At 43.1% G+C, this 16,745-nt stretch overlaps 1 protein-coding gene across 1 annotated transcript in view; it reads right to left on the reverse strand.

Moving 5' to 3' along the window:
- Positions 1–16,745, reverse strand: part of UBE2G2 (ubiquitin conjugating enzyme E2 G2) — a 145,135-nt gene that overhangs the window by 19,830 nt on the left and 108,560 nt on the right. Inside the window, exon 4 of the mRNA XM_073633469.1 lies at positions 6,301–6,419. Coding sequence (XP_073489570.1) covers positions 6,301–6,419 — 119 coding nt within the window. The remainder of the gene's footprint in view (positions 1–6,300; positions 6,420–16,745) is intronic.

Genomic DNA, 16,745 nt, shown 5'->3' on the forward strand with positions numbered 1-16,745 from the left:
TCCCGAGTATGCGGCAGGGAGTGCGGAGCTTCACAGAGAGACGTCTGCCATGTAAAGCCGCGCACATGCGCCCCTCCTTCTTGAGGGAGTTTATTGGGCTAAAAACTTGCACATTCCCAACGGAGTAAGGCAAAACAGCAACAAACAGTAGCAGTTTCAGTCCCGAAACGCGTAGGCCTTCGTGGAAGACATTACAAGCATCTTTATCCAATGCACATCAGTACAGCTGTGTTTCAGCTTTTTATTGTGTTCACTGTGTTATGTTTATTAACTATGCTAATGTTTTGTATACATATATACATTTTTCTATGGAATAAAATTGTTTTTACATTACGCTGCTGCCGTAAAAGTCCCACAACCTTATTTGGGGGTATTTTTTTCACCAATGACAGGTATGTGTTCTTCCACCTGACCGGTTTCGCCACAAGTGGGCTTCTTCCCGGCAAAGGAAACACTTCCTGTCATCGCTATTTAAGCAAGTAAATCCAGCCAAGTCTTGCTTTCACTAGAATAACCATGCGGCTCAAATCCAAGCCTCGATCTAGACTTAACAGTCAATTCAAGTCTCACTTACAATAGTAGGATCCTAGAGGGGCGAAACTATCGTAGTACACACCAGACATGACGTTTGTGTGTCTCAAGTGTCCCCATATCTGGAATACAGCACAACTGGAGATATAAAAGCTGATGTGAACTAAAACTAAGTGAAGCTGGACGTGGCTGAGGACTTGTCACATTATCATTACTAAAAAAAATTAAATGAGAGAAACAGGTCTATAAAATTAATGGAAATAAATCAAAAAGCAACTATACAAAAAATAATATAATTAATAAATAAAATAAAATAACTAGGAATTATAAATAAAATAGTTGACATCCCAATCTACGTTGAGGCCATGCGGAGTATAACTTTTGAGAATATATATCACCTGGTCTCCATTCTAGATAATTCTCTTACTTTAGGACTTCCCCTCCAGTAGGGAATAAAATGGTCTATACCGACAAACGGGTCAGACGTGGGTCTCTATTGCGTACAAGATCATAGTGCTGTGAGACACTGTGATTCTTGTATCCTTTTTTAATGTTAGCAAGGATTTTGTGATTGACCTTCTCAAATTTGTAGCAACTCATAATTATTTTTGGTTTGGGGAAAAATATTTTCTACAGAATAGAGGTGTCGCCATGGGGGCTAAATATGCCCCTAGTGTGGCGAATCTGTTCATGGCCCAGTGGGAGGAGGATGTCATCTATACACAACAGAGGCCTAATTTAGCCTTGTGGGCTCGTTATATAGATGACATCCTCCTCCTATGGAAAGGTGACTCTGTCTCCTTGATTGACTTTTTGGATTCCCTAAGTCATAACGACGAATGAGCCAGACCCAGAACCATTTTTTGGACTTGGATATTAGAGTGGAGGAGGGTAGATTGACCACCACCACTTTTTTAAAACCACCGACCGAAATGCATATATTTCCAGAGACAGCTGTCATCAGAAAGCATAGTTGGATGGGGTCCCCAACAGATAGTTTCTTCGCATTAGAAGGAATTGTACCAACTTGAATCACTTCAATAAACAGGCTTCACTCCTTGCTCAAAGATTTGTTGAGAAGCATATGACCCTGTTTTTTTGAACACCACTACAGAGCAGGTCAAAAATACCGATAGATCTATACTATTATGTGACAAACCTGAGACTACCATTAATACAGCTAATTTTGGGATGTTTTTTTTTACTTCTTATTCCTCACAACACTATGCTATCAAGCAAATAACACAGAAACACTGCATATTTTACTTAATGACAGTGTACTTACATCTTTACTTCTGTCCAAACCACAAGTTATTTACAGGGGTGTGTTTTCTGTGAAAGATAGAATAGTACAAAGTGTCCTCGATCCCCCCTCTAGACCTTCCTTCTTCCATAATTTAATTGGATATCATAATGCAGCATACCTGTGGCCATCAATGCCGCTTCACCTGTGCCCAATAATGCAGCCTACCTGTGTCCATCAATGTTGCTTCACCTGTGTCCCACAATGCAGCCTCACCTGTGCCCAATAATGTAGCCGACCTGTGTCCATCAATGCAACCTCACCTGTGCCCAACAATGCAGCCTGTGTCCATCAATGCAACCTCACTTGTGCCCAACAATGCAGCCTACCTGTGTCCATCAACCTGTGTCCATTAATGCAGCCTACCTGTGTCCATCAATGCTGCTTCACCTTTGTCCATCAATGCAGCCTACCTGTTTCCATCAATGCTTCTTTACCTGTGTCCATCAATGCAGCTAACCTGTGTCCCATCAATGCTACTTCTCCTGTGTTCATGAATGTTGCTTAACCTGTGTCTGTCAATGCAGCCTACCTGTGTCCATCAATGCAGCCTACCTGTGCCCATCAATGCAGCCTACCTGTGCAGGGGAAGAGAGCAGAGGAAGAGGATTGCTGGCCGGATCATCAGAGCGGCGAGGAACATCACTGTAAGGCTACTTTCAGACTGGGGCGTTGTGGGCGTCGGCGGTAAAGCAGCGTCGCTATTCGGCCGCAAGCAGGACAGTTTTAACCCCCCCGCTAGTGGCCCAAAAAAGGTTAAAACCGCCCGTAAAGCGTGGTTTTGCGGCACTGCAAAAATGCGGCTTGCAGGACTTTTTTGACCGTCCTGCAAGCGCACCGCTCCAGTGTGAAAGCACTCGGCTTTCACACTGGAGAGGCGCTTTACAGGTGTTATTTCTAGCGCTGTAGCGCCTGTAAAGTGCCTCAGTGGGAAAGTAGCCTTACAGCTTTCATTTCAAGTGCCATGTGTTCCCAGCGCTCGCCATCACATACAGCCCCGCCTCCTCGCGTAACACGTCCAGGGATTGGACCGGACTGTATGTGACAGCGAGTGCGGGAACCACGCGGCAATTGAAATGAAAGCTGCTACAGCGATGTTCCATGCTCTGATGATCCGGCCGTATCACACATGAGGTCTTCTTCAGTACCCCTGTGGGCTTCAATATGTGGGCCAGACCACCCGGGCTTTAATGTTAGGCTCAATGAGCATATTGCTAACATTAAAAAAGGATACAAGAATCACAGTGTCTCACGGCACTATGATCTTGTACACAATAGAGACTCACATTCTCTAGCAAGAGAATTATCTAGAATGGAGCCCAGGTGGATATATATTCTCAAAAGTTATAATCCTCATGGCCTCAACGTAGATTGGGATGTCAACTGTTTTATTAATTATATAAATGTTTTGTATAATTGCTTTTTGATTTATTTAAATTCATTTTTTACTCCTGTTTCTCTCATTTTCATTTCTTTTAGTAATGATAATGTGACAAGTCCCGAGCCACGTCCAGCTTCACTTAGTTTTAGTTCACATCAGTTTTTATATCTCCAGTTGTGGTTTATTCCAGGTATAGGGACACTTAAGACACACAGACGTCATGTCGGGTGTGCACTACAATAGTTTCACCCCTATAGGTTTGCGCTACTGTAAGTGAAGCTTGAATTGACTTAAGTCTAGATCGAGGCTTGGATTTGAGGAGCATGGTTATTCTAGTAAAAGCGAGGCTTGGCTTGATTTACTTGCTTAAATAGCGATGACAGGAAGTGTTTCCTATGCCCCGGAAGAAGTCCGCTCGTGACGAAACCGGTCAGGTGGAAGAACACATACCTGTCACTGCGTTCTTGTATCTGCTGCTGATTGTTGCTGTTTTGGCTTACTCCGTTGGGAATGTGCATGTACAGTTTTTAGCCCTATAAACTCCTTTAAGAAGGTTTTACACTACTGAAGCTCTTTTGTTTTCATTTGGTTCACAGCTGGAATGTCCGGATAACCAGAGTCCAAATCTGAAGGAATCTCATATGAATTACACACCATCACCGCTGTATTCCTTGGACCTTGCCAATGGTGGATGTACTAAGGCTGATTTGATCTTGCGTAATTAGAGGATGCTGGTTTTCCGGTAAGATTACATCTTAACCTGTGTGTCAGTGGCACTCATAAGGTGGAGGATTCCCTTTCAAGTTCCCCTTTCTTACACCATATGAGGAGTTTCTGTTTGTTCCATAGCCATTTGACTTTGTGATCTTAACCTTTTGTGCGTTTGGACTTTATTGAAACCTCCTTTTTCTACATTATTTGTACATTTTAATTTTCAGTGCAACTTACTTTCTTTATCGTTTTTGTTTTATATCTCACAATATTTGTTGCTGCTTTACACTTATTTAACACAAGCGCAATATTACTTTATATTTTTTTGGTATATGCATAAGGCTCTGCAATTACCATAAAGGTAAAGGCACTTTTTATGTATGGGATAAAGCAGCCTTTTTGCCAACCTTTGCCAACCTTGGCAAAATGTCAAAAAATAGCCCCCAAATTGTATACGAGCTCAAATCTGCATTTTTGTTACACAAAGCCACAGGTTTTTATTGTGCAAGATTACAGTCTTGGAACCATGTGGGCCAGCTACCAGCTTTATAACAACTGCTGATGTCATCAGTTCAGAAGTAGGATTTTGGGCATCTGCACAGCATCCTTGTTTGACTTCCCCCCTTCTCTTTTAGCACTTGGGTCACATTAGCTGGGTGGGGGAGAGAAATTGAGGGAGAAGAAATGCTGGAATACTAGTCAGTACCAGTCAGTGTGCAAAAGTGTTTTTGCTTTGTAAGAACAAATACTCTCTAACGATGGATGTCCTGCAATATGTAAAACTATTAGTTTTGTTTTTGAAGAAATGGCAGCATTGAGTGCAATTGAATCTATCTGGCATGTATGTAATGGGTCTTACTTATTGTTTCCTTTTATACAATGACAGTTCTTGGGTCCATTCAGACTTAGCATAATGCTACACAACAAACTCTACCATTGACTTTTCCTGTTACTAATGTTCTTTCTGCAGTCATTTAGCATCAATGTTAAGATTATAACCTGTATTTTAGAAAGGTCTAAATAATCAGTCTCATTCAATGAACAGCACAATGAGTGCCATTTCTTAAAGTAGTTCAAAAGTCAAAATGTTTTTGTTTTTTAGCCTTAATGCATTCTCTGCATTAAGATAAAAAAAAAAAAAATCACTACTTATCCTACTCTCCCCTATCCCTAAACAATTACTGTACTCGAGTCCTCTTGCTGCTCCAGCATTGTCCTGGCTGCGGCAACGCTCTTCTCACTTCCTGGTCTCATAGGAGACCATGAGAGCAGTGGAAGCCATAAGCTCCTACTGCTGTTAAGGGTGAGCCTTACCTGCACCATGTGCATTTATGGCTGCACACAGCCTGGCTCGGGAGCATGTGTCCACAAGCCTCCTTAGAACCAGGCATGCTAAGGAGGCACCCAAAGGAAGGAAGAGTGGACAGTGTTGGCAGGGGACTGCCAAAGAGGAGGAAAGGAATTGGTCTGTGCAAAATCACTGCACAGAGCAGGTATAACATTCTTTTTAAGTTATTAAAAAAAAAATACCATTTAGTATCAATTTAAGTGCATTTAATCATAGCAACTTTCAAAGTTCACACAGCAGAAGACAGATCAGGACAAAAAGAATGCTGACTGGTTGTTATACGTAATAGCACTGTTTAATAGTCAAAATTAAAAGGTTCAAGTCTAGTGAATAATGTCTGCAATAAAGCAGGAAGGTATGAAGCTGGACTGCATATCTTTTGCCTCAGACCTGGTAAAGCCCTAGGAAAAAAAGTAATGCCTACAAGGAAACATTGCCGGAAACAATATGAAGTTACATTTTTATAGAGCTATAAAAATTGGTGAACCTAAGACTGAATTCTTTAAAGTGGAACTTTAGTCAGAAAATTAAGTCCTGCTCATCACGTTGCCCCTTTTGCAGGTATAGCTATGTAAACATTAAAAATAAGTATCTATGCTGTTTAAAATCCAGTAATACGTAATGTCTTACCCTGCTCTGCACATACTCAGTTGTTCTCTATTTTTAGGCAATGCGAATTTGTGGAGGCCAATCTTCTAGGCAGCCTAAGGATTTACTGCTGCTCATGGGGTCTGGGCTTCAGCAAAATGCCAGCCTCCAGCAAGAAGAAACAGTAAAAATGCTGGAGGCAGTTTACAGCACACACTGATTTTGGTAGCATAATTATGAACATGAAATGTATGTTCCTTGCTAAACAACATTATTTTTATCAATTTGTTATGGTTAAAGTTCCACTTTAAATATCAAACTAATCTTTGAAATTATCTCAAAATCCCAAGAATGTCTGTTCATAGACAGCAAGTACCCTAAAAAAGATTCAAATAATACATTAGATGAAGAAAAGCATCTGTTGATTTTATTACTTACTGTTTGGATGAAACATTTCACATGTAAACCTCATTTTTGGAGGACTTAAGGGATAATCTAGAGGAAAACTGAGGATTGCTGGGAATACCCCACACTCAAAGCATGTGTCCTCTGGGCCCCTACAGAGACAGGAAGAATAGACAATCATTAAAAAGCGATTATAGATAAGGAATTAAAATAAATTGTACAGGATGGAAAATAACTACACATAATCATATTTTCCAAAACAGGTTGTAAAAATAAATGTGAGCTTTCCATTCCTAGTACTGAAGTTAAACTAAATGGCTAAAAGTAGCCATAGATGGGCATGGAGACATCTGCCTGTACTAGATTGCTCTGGGGCCTACCATGTGCCATCTTCTGACCTGGCTGACAGGGGCATTATTTTCTTCCCATTGTATGCATAAACGTAAAAAACCTTCTGTGTGCAGCAGCACCCCTTAATACTTACCTGAGCCCCAACTCGATCTAGCGATGTGCACAAGAGCAGCGGCTCACTTGGGTCTCTCCCTCCTCATTGGTTGAGACAGCAGCGGGAGCCATTGTCAATTGGAGCCAGTGAACCAATGAGGAGAGAGAGAGCGGGGGGTGGAGTTGAGTCACATGTGTGTGTGAATGGACACATAAAGCAGAGACTCATGAGTGAGCCTGCTTGGGTGCCCCCATAGCAAGCTTCTTGCTATGGGGGGCACTCAGCAGGAGGGAGGGACCAGGAGTGCCAGCGGGGGACACGAGAAGAAGAGGATTGGGGCTGCTCTGTGCAAAACCATTACACAGAGCAGGTAAGTGTAAAGTTTTTATGAAAAAAAATGTCTTTACAATCACTTTAAAGGATTGGCTTAGGCCCCTTTCACACGAGGCGGACTCCGCTTCCACGGAGTCCGCCGGCTCAGCGGGAGATCTCTCCCCGTTGATCTCCGCTGAGCCGGCGGATGACAGGTCCCTCCCCCACAGCATGTCTGTTTTCATCAGATCTCACCCGATCTGATAGCGACGGACCTGGACGTAGGGCCATCCGTCTGCTTTTAGCGGATCGGACCGGGTCGGATGAACATGTCTCCGCTGACATCCGTCGTTCCATAGGCTAACATGGAGCGCCCGTTCAGGTCCGCCGTCAAAACTGACAGGCGGACCTGAACGGTCCGATCGTGTGAAAGGGGCCTTAATCGTACAGAGATATTTATACAATAACAGCTTGTTATTGTCCTATATATGGTAACCTAAAGCAGATATTTAATACCCATTAACATTTTTTTTAAATCTCTTACCTGTTATTGTGCATACAGCCGAAAAAAACATACTTGGCAACACCTAGCAAATACATCAGAGTTCTGTTCTAATCTGCCACTCCGCTGCTGGACACCAGGTCCCCTGCCTCCATCTTAGCCCTTTACATCATTGGCAGAGGGCTTTCTCTTCCCAGTACTTACTGTAGAACCAGCTCCCTGATGACACAGATGCCTTTTCCTGAGGTGTGGGGAAGCTTCCTGCAGCTTCTTGGGATATGGGAGGTTGGTATCACAGAAGACTGCATGAGCATCCCATACATTAATTTCGCCTAGGTAGAAGGTTGGCTGGGAAGGAGGTGGCAGAAACAACCAGCAATATTTAAAAAAAAAAAAAAAGTTTTTTTTTAAAAAGGTAAATTTATGGTGTGCTGTGGGGGTGGGGGTTAGATGTAAGAAAGTGAAAAACCTGAGCGGAGGTGTGCTTTAAAAAGCCAGATCCATGTGTCAGTTATCTGGCTTCCACAGTGTGGGCAGAATTAGGACTTTTATAGCCACCCGATGCGATGTGATCCTTTAAAGTGGCTCTCCCATATATCTAGTGAAGTGAAAATCCTCAGGTAATACACCAATATGAAACAAAGCCTCCTGCATAAGTTGTACCTGTTTATCTACAGTATTCTCTTCTCTACATATGTTCAATGTGCAGAATTCATAAAGCATGCCTGACTGTCAGAAAAAGGGGGCGGAGAGCTGAAATTACTCTCTGCAGAGTTCAGTGAGACGAGCTCTGAGAGCTGATTGGAGGGAAAAGACACACATCCCACCATGCAGCTCACAGGAACAAATCTGAGGCTGCCAGCTGCAGCTCCCTCCCCTGTCACCTTTTTTCTCTTGGTGTCAGGAAAACGTATCAGAAGTGATTCATGCTGATAGCAGAGTAACAAAGCAGCAGATAGAAATGACACCTAATGCTCTTAATTCAGACAAGTATAAACTATAGTGTGATATGCTTTGCTCATATTTCACGTCTGAGGTTTACAAAACAGCCTGGGAAAAGTAATTATTGAAGGTGTATGCAGAACACAAAAAGATAGCCATCAAGGTGAACAGGCCTGGAGTAACTAGCAGAGTATATCTGCAAACGATTATTTTAAGGATGTGACGGTTTTTGTGAGGGACACTAAATACATAACTGACAGAAGATAAAATGAACATAAACTGACATCTTGCTGCCAGTTATCATAAAGCGAATCTGTATCATGAGTTATATTTATAACAGACAAATTACATGTACCAGGCTAGATCTTACTTTGCTAATATGGTAGCTGGTTCTATTTGCATCCCCCAAGACATACAGCTGCTTACCAGTTAAATTATTGATGGCATCAGACAATGCTGTGCCACCCTTATGAGCGTGACAATAATTTGCTATGCCTAAAAAGATTTCTTAAAGGGAGAATGAGGGAATTACAGGAAAAACTGCCCCTTTAGGTTGAACTCCTGACATTTATTTTTAGTTTAGACAGAATGGTGAACGGTTAGTATATTTATTAGGTTTTTGTTGCTGTCTACCCGTTCCCTTACTTCCCATAGTAAAACCAGGCCAGGAAGCGAGGCGTAATCTTCCCAATGGAGACAAAATGGAGAAGATTTACTAAAACTGGTGCACACAGAATCTAGTGCTGTGCACAATAATCAATCAGCTTCCAACATCAGCTTGTTTATTTAAGCTTTGAAAATAAGGCCCCATTCACACTTGTGTGACTTGTCATGCGACTTTGGACATCAAAGTCTTATGACAAGTGGCAGCCCATTCTTTCAATGGCACCTGTTCGAATCAGTGCCATGTAAAGACACAGAGAATTCTAAAAGGTCTGTACAATAAGAAACCGCTGCTCACAGGTGATGTTTGCTGGCCATGATGCTCAGACTGCACAGCAATTGAGGTGCACGCCCTGCCACTGCTGCAGCCTCTCAGGTATACGAATGATTGGATGGCTGCACATTCAAAACTTGCAAAAAAACGGCTTTATTGTAGAACAAAGTCCATAAAAACAACCACAATTGACTTTGAAAGGTGCCTGCACTACTTTGATGCAACTTTTGACCCAAAGGGTATAAAGTCGGATCAAAGTCATACTCAAAATTGCCACAAAGTCGTACTCCAAAGTCAAATAGGAAATTGTGCGACTTTGGAGTTGTGCTAGTGTGAATGGAGCCTAAAAGCTATAGAAGCTGATTGATTACTATGAACATCTAGACTAGATTCTGTGTGCACCAGTTTTAGTAAATCTTCTTCAAAGAGTCATAAAACCTGAGAGGTTGAATTATTCTCCACTCTAATCAAAACTAAGCTTTGGCGTTCTTCTTTAACACAGTTGAGTCTGCCTGAACATGCCCTCTGTCCAGCTTGCCTCTCTAACATTGTGCTATTCGACAGACTGGCAGGTAGTTGTGATATCCTTGGAAAATGCTGTGCTAACCAAAAGAACCCCCCCCCCCCCCCCCAATTCACACTAATGCTGACCATCAAATTAGCCTTCATATGACCTAAGAACCCTCTGGGGAGATATTTACACCTTAACAGCATGAAAGATGTGATGTAACTGCAAAGTTACCCATAGACTCACAAATGCCTGCAGGGGACAACAGTTTTGCTTGACCTCTGAGCATACATACATATTTCTCAAACTGTTATTTTGACAAGTCAATCATGTATTTGTAATATCATTCATTGCTGGAAAAGGCATTAAACCCAAGATCTGATTTATCCAGTGACCGGTAAAATTCATACATACTGTATGAACAAAACATTTTTCAATAAATAATTCTATGCCTTTCAATTATTTAGATGTTATTGTCAATAGGTATACAGGCTCAAACACACTGTATTATTCTAAATAATTTAATGGTGTGTTCTATTGTACAGTTAAACCAGCCATAGACAGTTCAAATCTTAGCCAGTTCAGCAGGAACTAGCCGAGATTCCAACCATGTATGGGCAACCTGAATGTACCCAAGTTGATCGATCAAAGTAGGTAAAACCAGCCTGCCGGATTTTACATGTGATTATCGCAAGCAGCTGTTATAGCAGCTAGCAATAATCACTGTGTTCTCCTGGCGGGGATGGCTTCCCTCGCCCAGAGGGATTCCATCATCATCACTGACTGTGTTGCAACCACTGAAGGTGGTTGCAGGAAAGAACTTTGCTCCATCTATGGCGGCCTTAGCTTGTAAAGAGACACACCATGTGTCCATCAAGTCCAACCAAAAGTCAAAAACTAAACACACGAAAAACCTTTTATCCTGAAAACCCTAAACTTGCAGTTAACCAGAAGGAGAGAAAAACATATATAAACGTAATTGAACAGGAAAATCATTTTTCCTGATCCCCAATGACAGCCGGATAAAGCAAGTTCGGCATGTGCATTTTCAGTTATTCTCATGGTAATCTCATATTCAGGCCATTTTTGGATGGAAAGGCCAATATATAGGTTGGAAAAGCACTCCCATTCACAACTGCTCCCCACAGATTTTTTAGTGCCAGTCCCCAACATTGAAATAAACTGGTTTCAACTGCGTGCTCTAAGGGTGGTCAGATCGTGATGGCAAAAATGACCACCCTTGCTGACCCCATACCCCTTTTTACTTGCAAATAATAATAAAGAAATAAATATATATATATATATATATATATACACACAGTATCTCACAAAAGTGAGTACACCCTTCACATTTTCGTAAATATTTTATTATATCTTTTCATGTGATAACACTGAAGAAAAAACACTTTGCTACAATGTAAAGTAGTGAGTGTACAGCTTGTATAACAGTGTACATTTGCTGCCCCCTCAAAATAACTCAACACACAGCCAATAATGTCTAAACCATGGCAAAAAAAGTGAGTAGACCCTTAGGTGAAAATGTCCAAATTGGGGCCAAACTTCCTTAACCCTCTTGGGCATGGAGATCACCAGAGCTTCACAGGTTGCCACTAGAGTCCTCTTGCACTCCTCCATCACGGAGCTGGTGGATGTTAGAGACCTTGCGCTCCTACACCTTTCGTTTGAGGATGCCCCACAGATGCTCAATAGGGTTTAGGTCGGGAAACATGCTTGGCCAGTCTATCACCTTTACCCTCAGCTTCTTTAGCAAGGCAGTGGTCATCTTGGAGGTGTGTTTGGGGTCGTTATTATGTTGTAAAACTGCCCTGCGGCCCAGTCTCCGAAGGGAGGGGATCATGCTCTGCTTCAGTATGTCACAGTACATGTTGGTATTCATGGTTCCCTCAGTGAACTGTAGCTCTCCAGTTCCAGCAGCACTCATGCAGCCCCAGACCATGACACTCCCACCACCATGCTTGACTGTAGACAAGACACACTTGTCTTTGTACTCTTCACCTGGTTGCCGCCACATATGTTTGACACCATCTGAACCAAATAAGTTTATCTTGGTCTCATCAGACCACAGGACATGGTTTCAATAATCCACGTCCTTAGTCTGCTTGTCATCAGCAAACTGTTTGTATGTAGAGTATGGTCTGAGCACTGACAGGTTGACCCCCCACCCCTTCAACCTCTGCAGCAATGTTGGCAGCACTTATACGTCTATTTCCCAAAGACAACCTCTGGATATGACGCTGAGCACGTGCACTCTACTTCTTTGACCATGGCAAGGCCTGTTCCGAGTGGAACATGTCCTGGTAAACCACTGTATGGTCTTGGCCACCGTGCTGCAGCTCAGTTTCAGGGCCTTGGCAATCTTCTTATAGCCTAGGCCATCTTTATGTAGAGCAACAATTCTTTTTTCAGATCCTCAGAGAGTTCTTTGCCATGAGGTGCCATGTTGATCTTCCAGTGACCAGTATGAGAGATTGAGAGTGATAACATCAAATTTAACACACCCGCTCCTCATTCACACCTGAGACCTTGCAACACTATTGAGTCACATGACACTGGGGAGGGAAAATTGCCAAGACCCTGAAATTGAGCTGCAGCGCGGTGGCCAAGACCATACAGCGGAGGGGAGGGGCCAGGACGATGGAGGAGACAGTTACATGCTCTCTGAGCAAGCTGCTGATACACACAAGTTTGCAAGCCGTTTGGAGAGGATTTTTATACTGAATGTTTTCTATAGTTTGGTGCGCTGGAAGCATCTGTGAAATGTGAGTACCCTGATGTTTTGTACCTATAATAAATTTATACTCAAATGATAATGCACTATCCAGCCTCTTTCTTACTTTAAATTGAGGACAACATCTCTGGATTATACCTATCTCTGGATCCTGCAAAGCCCGCTATACTTAGAGCCCAGAGGTGGTTTAGCTGCTTTTGTAGACCAAACTTGATTGTGCGGTCACACACCTTAAGTGTCGGTTCACACTGCCGCGACTTGGGATCCGACTTGTCAGCCCTCAGGTCGCCCCAAGTTGTCTGACATTGGGAATTACAGTACATTATAGTCAATGAGAGCCGTCTTAATGTACACTACTGAAGTCGCTCCGACTTCAGAAACGGTTCCTGTACTACTTCAAGGCGACTTCTAGGCGACCTGTACCCATAGAATTCAATGGAAGTCGCCTCCAAGTTGGATCCTCATCTACAGTGAAGCGACTTTACAGGAAAAAGAAAAGAATTTACCCAGGAAGAGTGACCGCGATGTGCCAGCTCCGAGCTGGCACATCGCGTTTGTGTTTGGTATGAATCATGAGGGGGAACTCCACGCCAAATTTTAACTAAAAAAACGGCATGGGTTCCCCTCCGAGGGCATACCCAGGCCCTTAGGTCTAGTATGGATTTTAAGGGGAACCCCCCCATGCCGAAAAAACTGCGTGGGGGTCCCCCTAGAATCCATACCAGACCCTTATCCAAGCACGCAGCCCGGCCGGTCAGGAAAGGGGGCGGGGACGAGCGAGCGCCCCCTCCTGAACCATACCAGGCCGCATGCCCTCAACAATGGGGGGGTGGGTGCTTTGGGGAAGGGGGGGCACCCTGCGGCCCCCCCACCCCAAAGCACCTTGTCCTCATGTTGAGGACAAGGGCCTCTTCCCGACAACCCTGGCCGTTATTTGTCGGGGTCTGCGGGCGGAGGGCTTATCGGAATCTGAGAGCCCCCTTTAATAAGGGGGCCCCCCCACCCTATGTGAATGAGTATGGGGTACATCGTACCCCTACCATTTCACCTGGGGGAAAAAAGTGTCAATAAAAAAAAAACACACTACACAGGTTTTTAAAGTAATTTATTAGGCAGCTCCGGGGTCTTCTTCCGACTTCTTCTCCCGCTCTCCGGTTCTTCTGCCGGGCTCCTCCACTATCTTCTGCTCTTTTGCCGCTCTCTTGCTAGCGTTGGCCCGGTCTTCTCCATCATCTTGTTCCCTCTTCTTCTGATGTTGACACAACGCTCTTTCCTGCTGTAATGCCGTGTGCACGGTGCGCAATGACCTATATAGGCATGGGGAGTGGTCACCGGGTGTTCTTGGTACTTATATTTACACTAGTAAGGTTACTATTACATAGCGCTGCATTTTCTTTTATTTATAAGCTGTTTAAAAGGACAGGTGCCACTCAGAACAGACCCCATTATGGTCGATCAAAGAAGTTGAGTGCATGTGTTTAGCGTCACATTCAGAGGTTGTCTTTGGGAAATAGAAGTATGAGTGCTGCCAGAATTGTTGTAGAGGTTGAAGGGGTGGGGGGGTCAGCCTGTCAGTGTTTAGACCATACGCTGCACACTGCATCAAATTGGTCTACATGGCTGTCGTCCCAGAAGGAAGCCTCTTCTAAAGATGATGCACAAGAAAGCCTGCAGTTTGCTGAAGACAAGCAGACTAAGGAGATGGATTACTGGAACCATGTCCTGTGGTCTGATGAGACCAAGATAAACTTATTTGATTCAGATGGTGTCAAGTGTGTGAGGCAGCAACCAGGTGAGGAGTACAAAGACAAGTGTGTCCTGCCTACAGTCAAGCATGGTGGTGGGAGTGTCATGGTCTGGGGCTGTACGAGTGCTGCCAGCACTGGGGAGCTACACTTCATTAAGGGAACCATGAATGCCAAAATGTACTGTAACATACTGAGTTTTAGTTTAGTTATAGTTTTAGCAGCAATTTACCGTCATTTTGGAGGCGCATTTCACCCCGCTAGTGGCCAAATAAAGAGTTAAAAGTGCCCCCAAAGTGCCACTACCGCGGCGCTTGCCATTGATTTCAATGGGCAGGGGCGCTTTAGGAGCGATGTACACACCGTTCCTAAAGCACCTCAAAGAAGCTGTATGCAGGACTTTTTTTGACGTCCTGCCAGCGCAGCGCCCCAGTGTGAAAGCACTCAGGCTTTCACACTGGGATTGCAGATGAGGCATTTTTCAGGCGCTATTTTTAGCGCTAAAGCGCCTGAAAAACGCCTCCAGTGTAAAAGGGGTCTGATGGCTGTGGGAGGGGACAGCAAATTTACACTGTTATACAAGCTGTACACTCACTACTTTACATTGTAGCAAAGTGTCATTTCCTCAGTGTTGTCACATGAAAAGATATAATAAAATATTTACAAAACTGTGAGGGGTGTACTCACTTTTGTGAGATACTGTATGTGTGTGTATATATATATATACACACACACACACATTTCTTTCTCTATTTACATTATTAGAAAAAATGATTTAATGGAAAACAAATATACTTTAACCACTTGCCAACCAGCGCACGCCAATGTACGTCGGCAGAATGGCGCTGGTAGGCAAAAGGGCGTACAGGTATGACCCCTACAAGAAGCGGCGCCGCAGGCGCGTGACCGCGGACTCAATGTCCGTCGGGTGCCCCCGATCGTCTCACGGAGAGGAATAACGGGGAGGTGCCTTTGTAAACAAAGCATTTCCCTGTTCTGCCCAGTGACAGGACAGTGATCACAGCTCTCTCTCATTGAGAGCTGTGATCACTGTCCTGTGTGTTGAAGTCCAGCCCCCTAACAGTTAGAATCACTCCCTAGGACACACTTAACCCCTTCACTGACCCCTAGTGGTTAACCCCTTCACTGCCAGTGTCATTTACACAGTAATCAATGCATTTTTATAGGATCGATCGATCGATATTAATCAATATTAATGGCAATGGTTCCAAAAATGTGTCAAAATTGTCCGACATGTCCGCCATAATGTCACAGTCTGGAAAAAAAACGCAGATCACCGCCATTACTAATAAAAAAAATTCAAAATAAAAATGCCATAAGACAATCCCCTACTTTGTAGACGCTATAAATTTTGCGCAAGCCAATCAATATACGCTTATTGCAATTTTTTTACCAAAAATATGTAGAAGAATACATATCGGCCTAAACTGAGGAAAAATTATATTTTTGGGGGATATTTATTATAGCAAAAAGTAAAAAATATTGTGTTTTTTTCAAAATTGTCGCTCTTTTTTTGTTTATAGCGCAAAAAAAAAAAAAAACGCAGAGGCGATCAAATACTACCAAAAGAAAGCTCTATTTGTGGCAAAAAAAGGATGTCAATTTTGTTTGGGTATAACGTCGCATGACCGCACAATAGTCAGTTAAAGCGACACAGTGCCGAATCACAAAAAGTGCTCTGGTCAGGAAGGGGGTAAAATCCACTAGGGCTGAAGCGGTTAAGGGCCAGTTGACACCAGATGCAGTTCCATGCGCTTTTTTTTCTACACTAAGTGCTAGTTCACACCAGATGCAGTTCTGTTCAGTTCTTTGCGTTTTTTTCTGCACAAAATGCATGCACGGTGTTTTGCATGGTGTGAACTAGAGCCATTGGAATACATGGAAAACACTGTGCATGCATTTGTGCAGAAAAAAAGCGCATGGAACTGAACGGAACTGCGTCTCGTGTGAACTAGCACTAAGTCAAAAGATGTTCCCTGATCAAAATTCTAGGAATTTGTTTCAAGAATCCTAATCTCCAGGTGTGAAATGGATGTTTGGTGAATTAAGTCTATCTTTCATGTCAGAAACTCATTGATGGTACAGTCCAGTTTCTTATACAAGTGTAAAGTGCATAGGATGTTTTTCCCCTAATAAAGCACCTTGGAGTTTCTGTTAAATAAATATACACTTCAAAGGCTTTATCCCGATACCTGCCATTTTTTTTCAGAGGAGGGGTAGAAAAAACAAAACAACACAGCACAGGAAATCAAAGCATGCTCTAATGGCAAGGTCACGGCGCTCCTCTTAATAGTCAGGGTGTGTGAGGCTATAATTG

Source organism: Aquarana catesbeiana, linkage group LG06 (genome assembly GCF_042186555.1).
Source record: "Aquarana catesbeiana isolate 2022-GZ linkage group LG06, ASM4218655v1, whole genome shotgun sequence".
Classification (NCBI taxonomy): domain Eukaryota; kingdom Metazoa; phylum Chordata; class Amphibia; order Anura; family Ranidae; genus Aquarana; species Aquarana catesbeiana.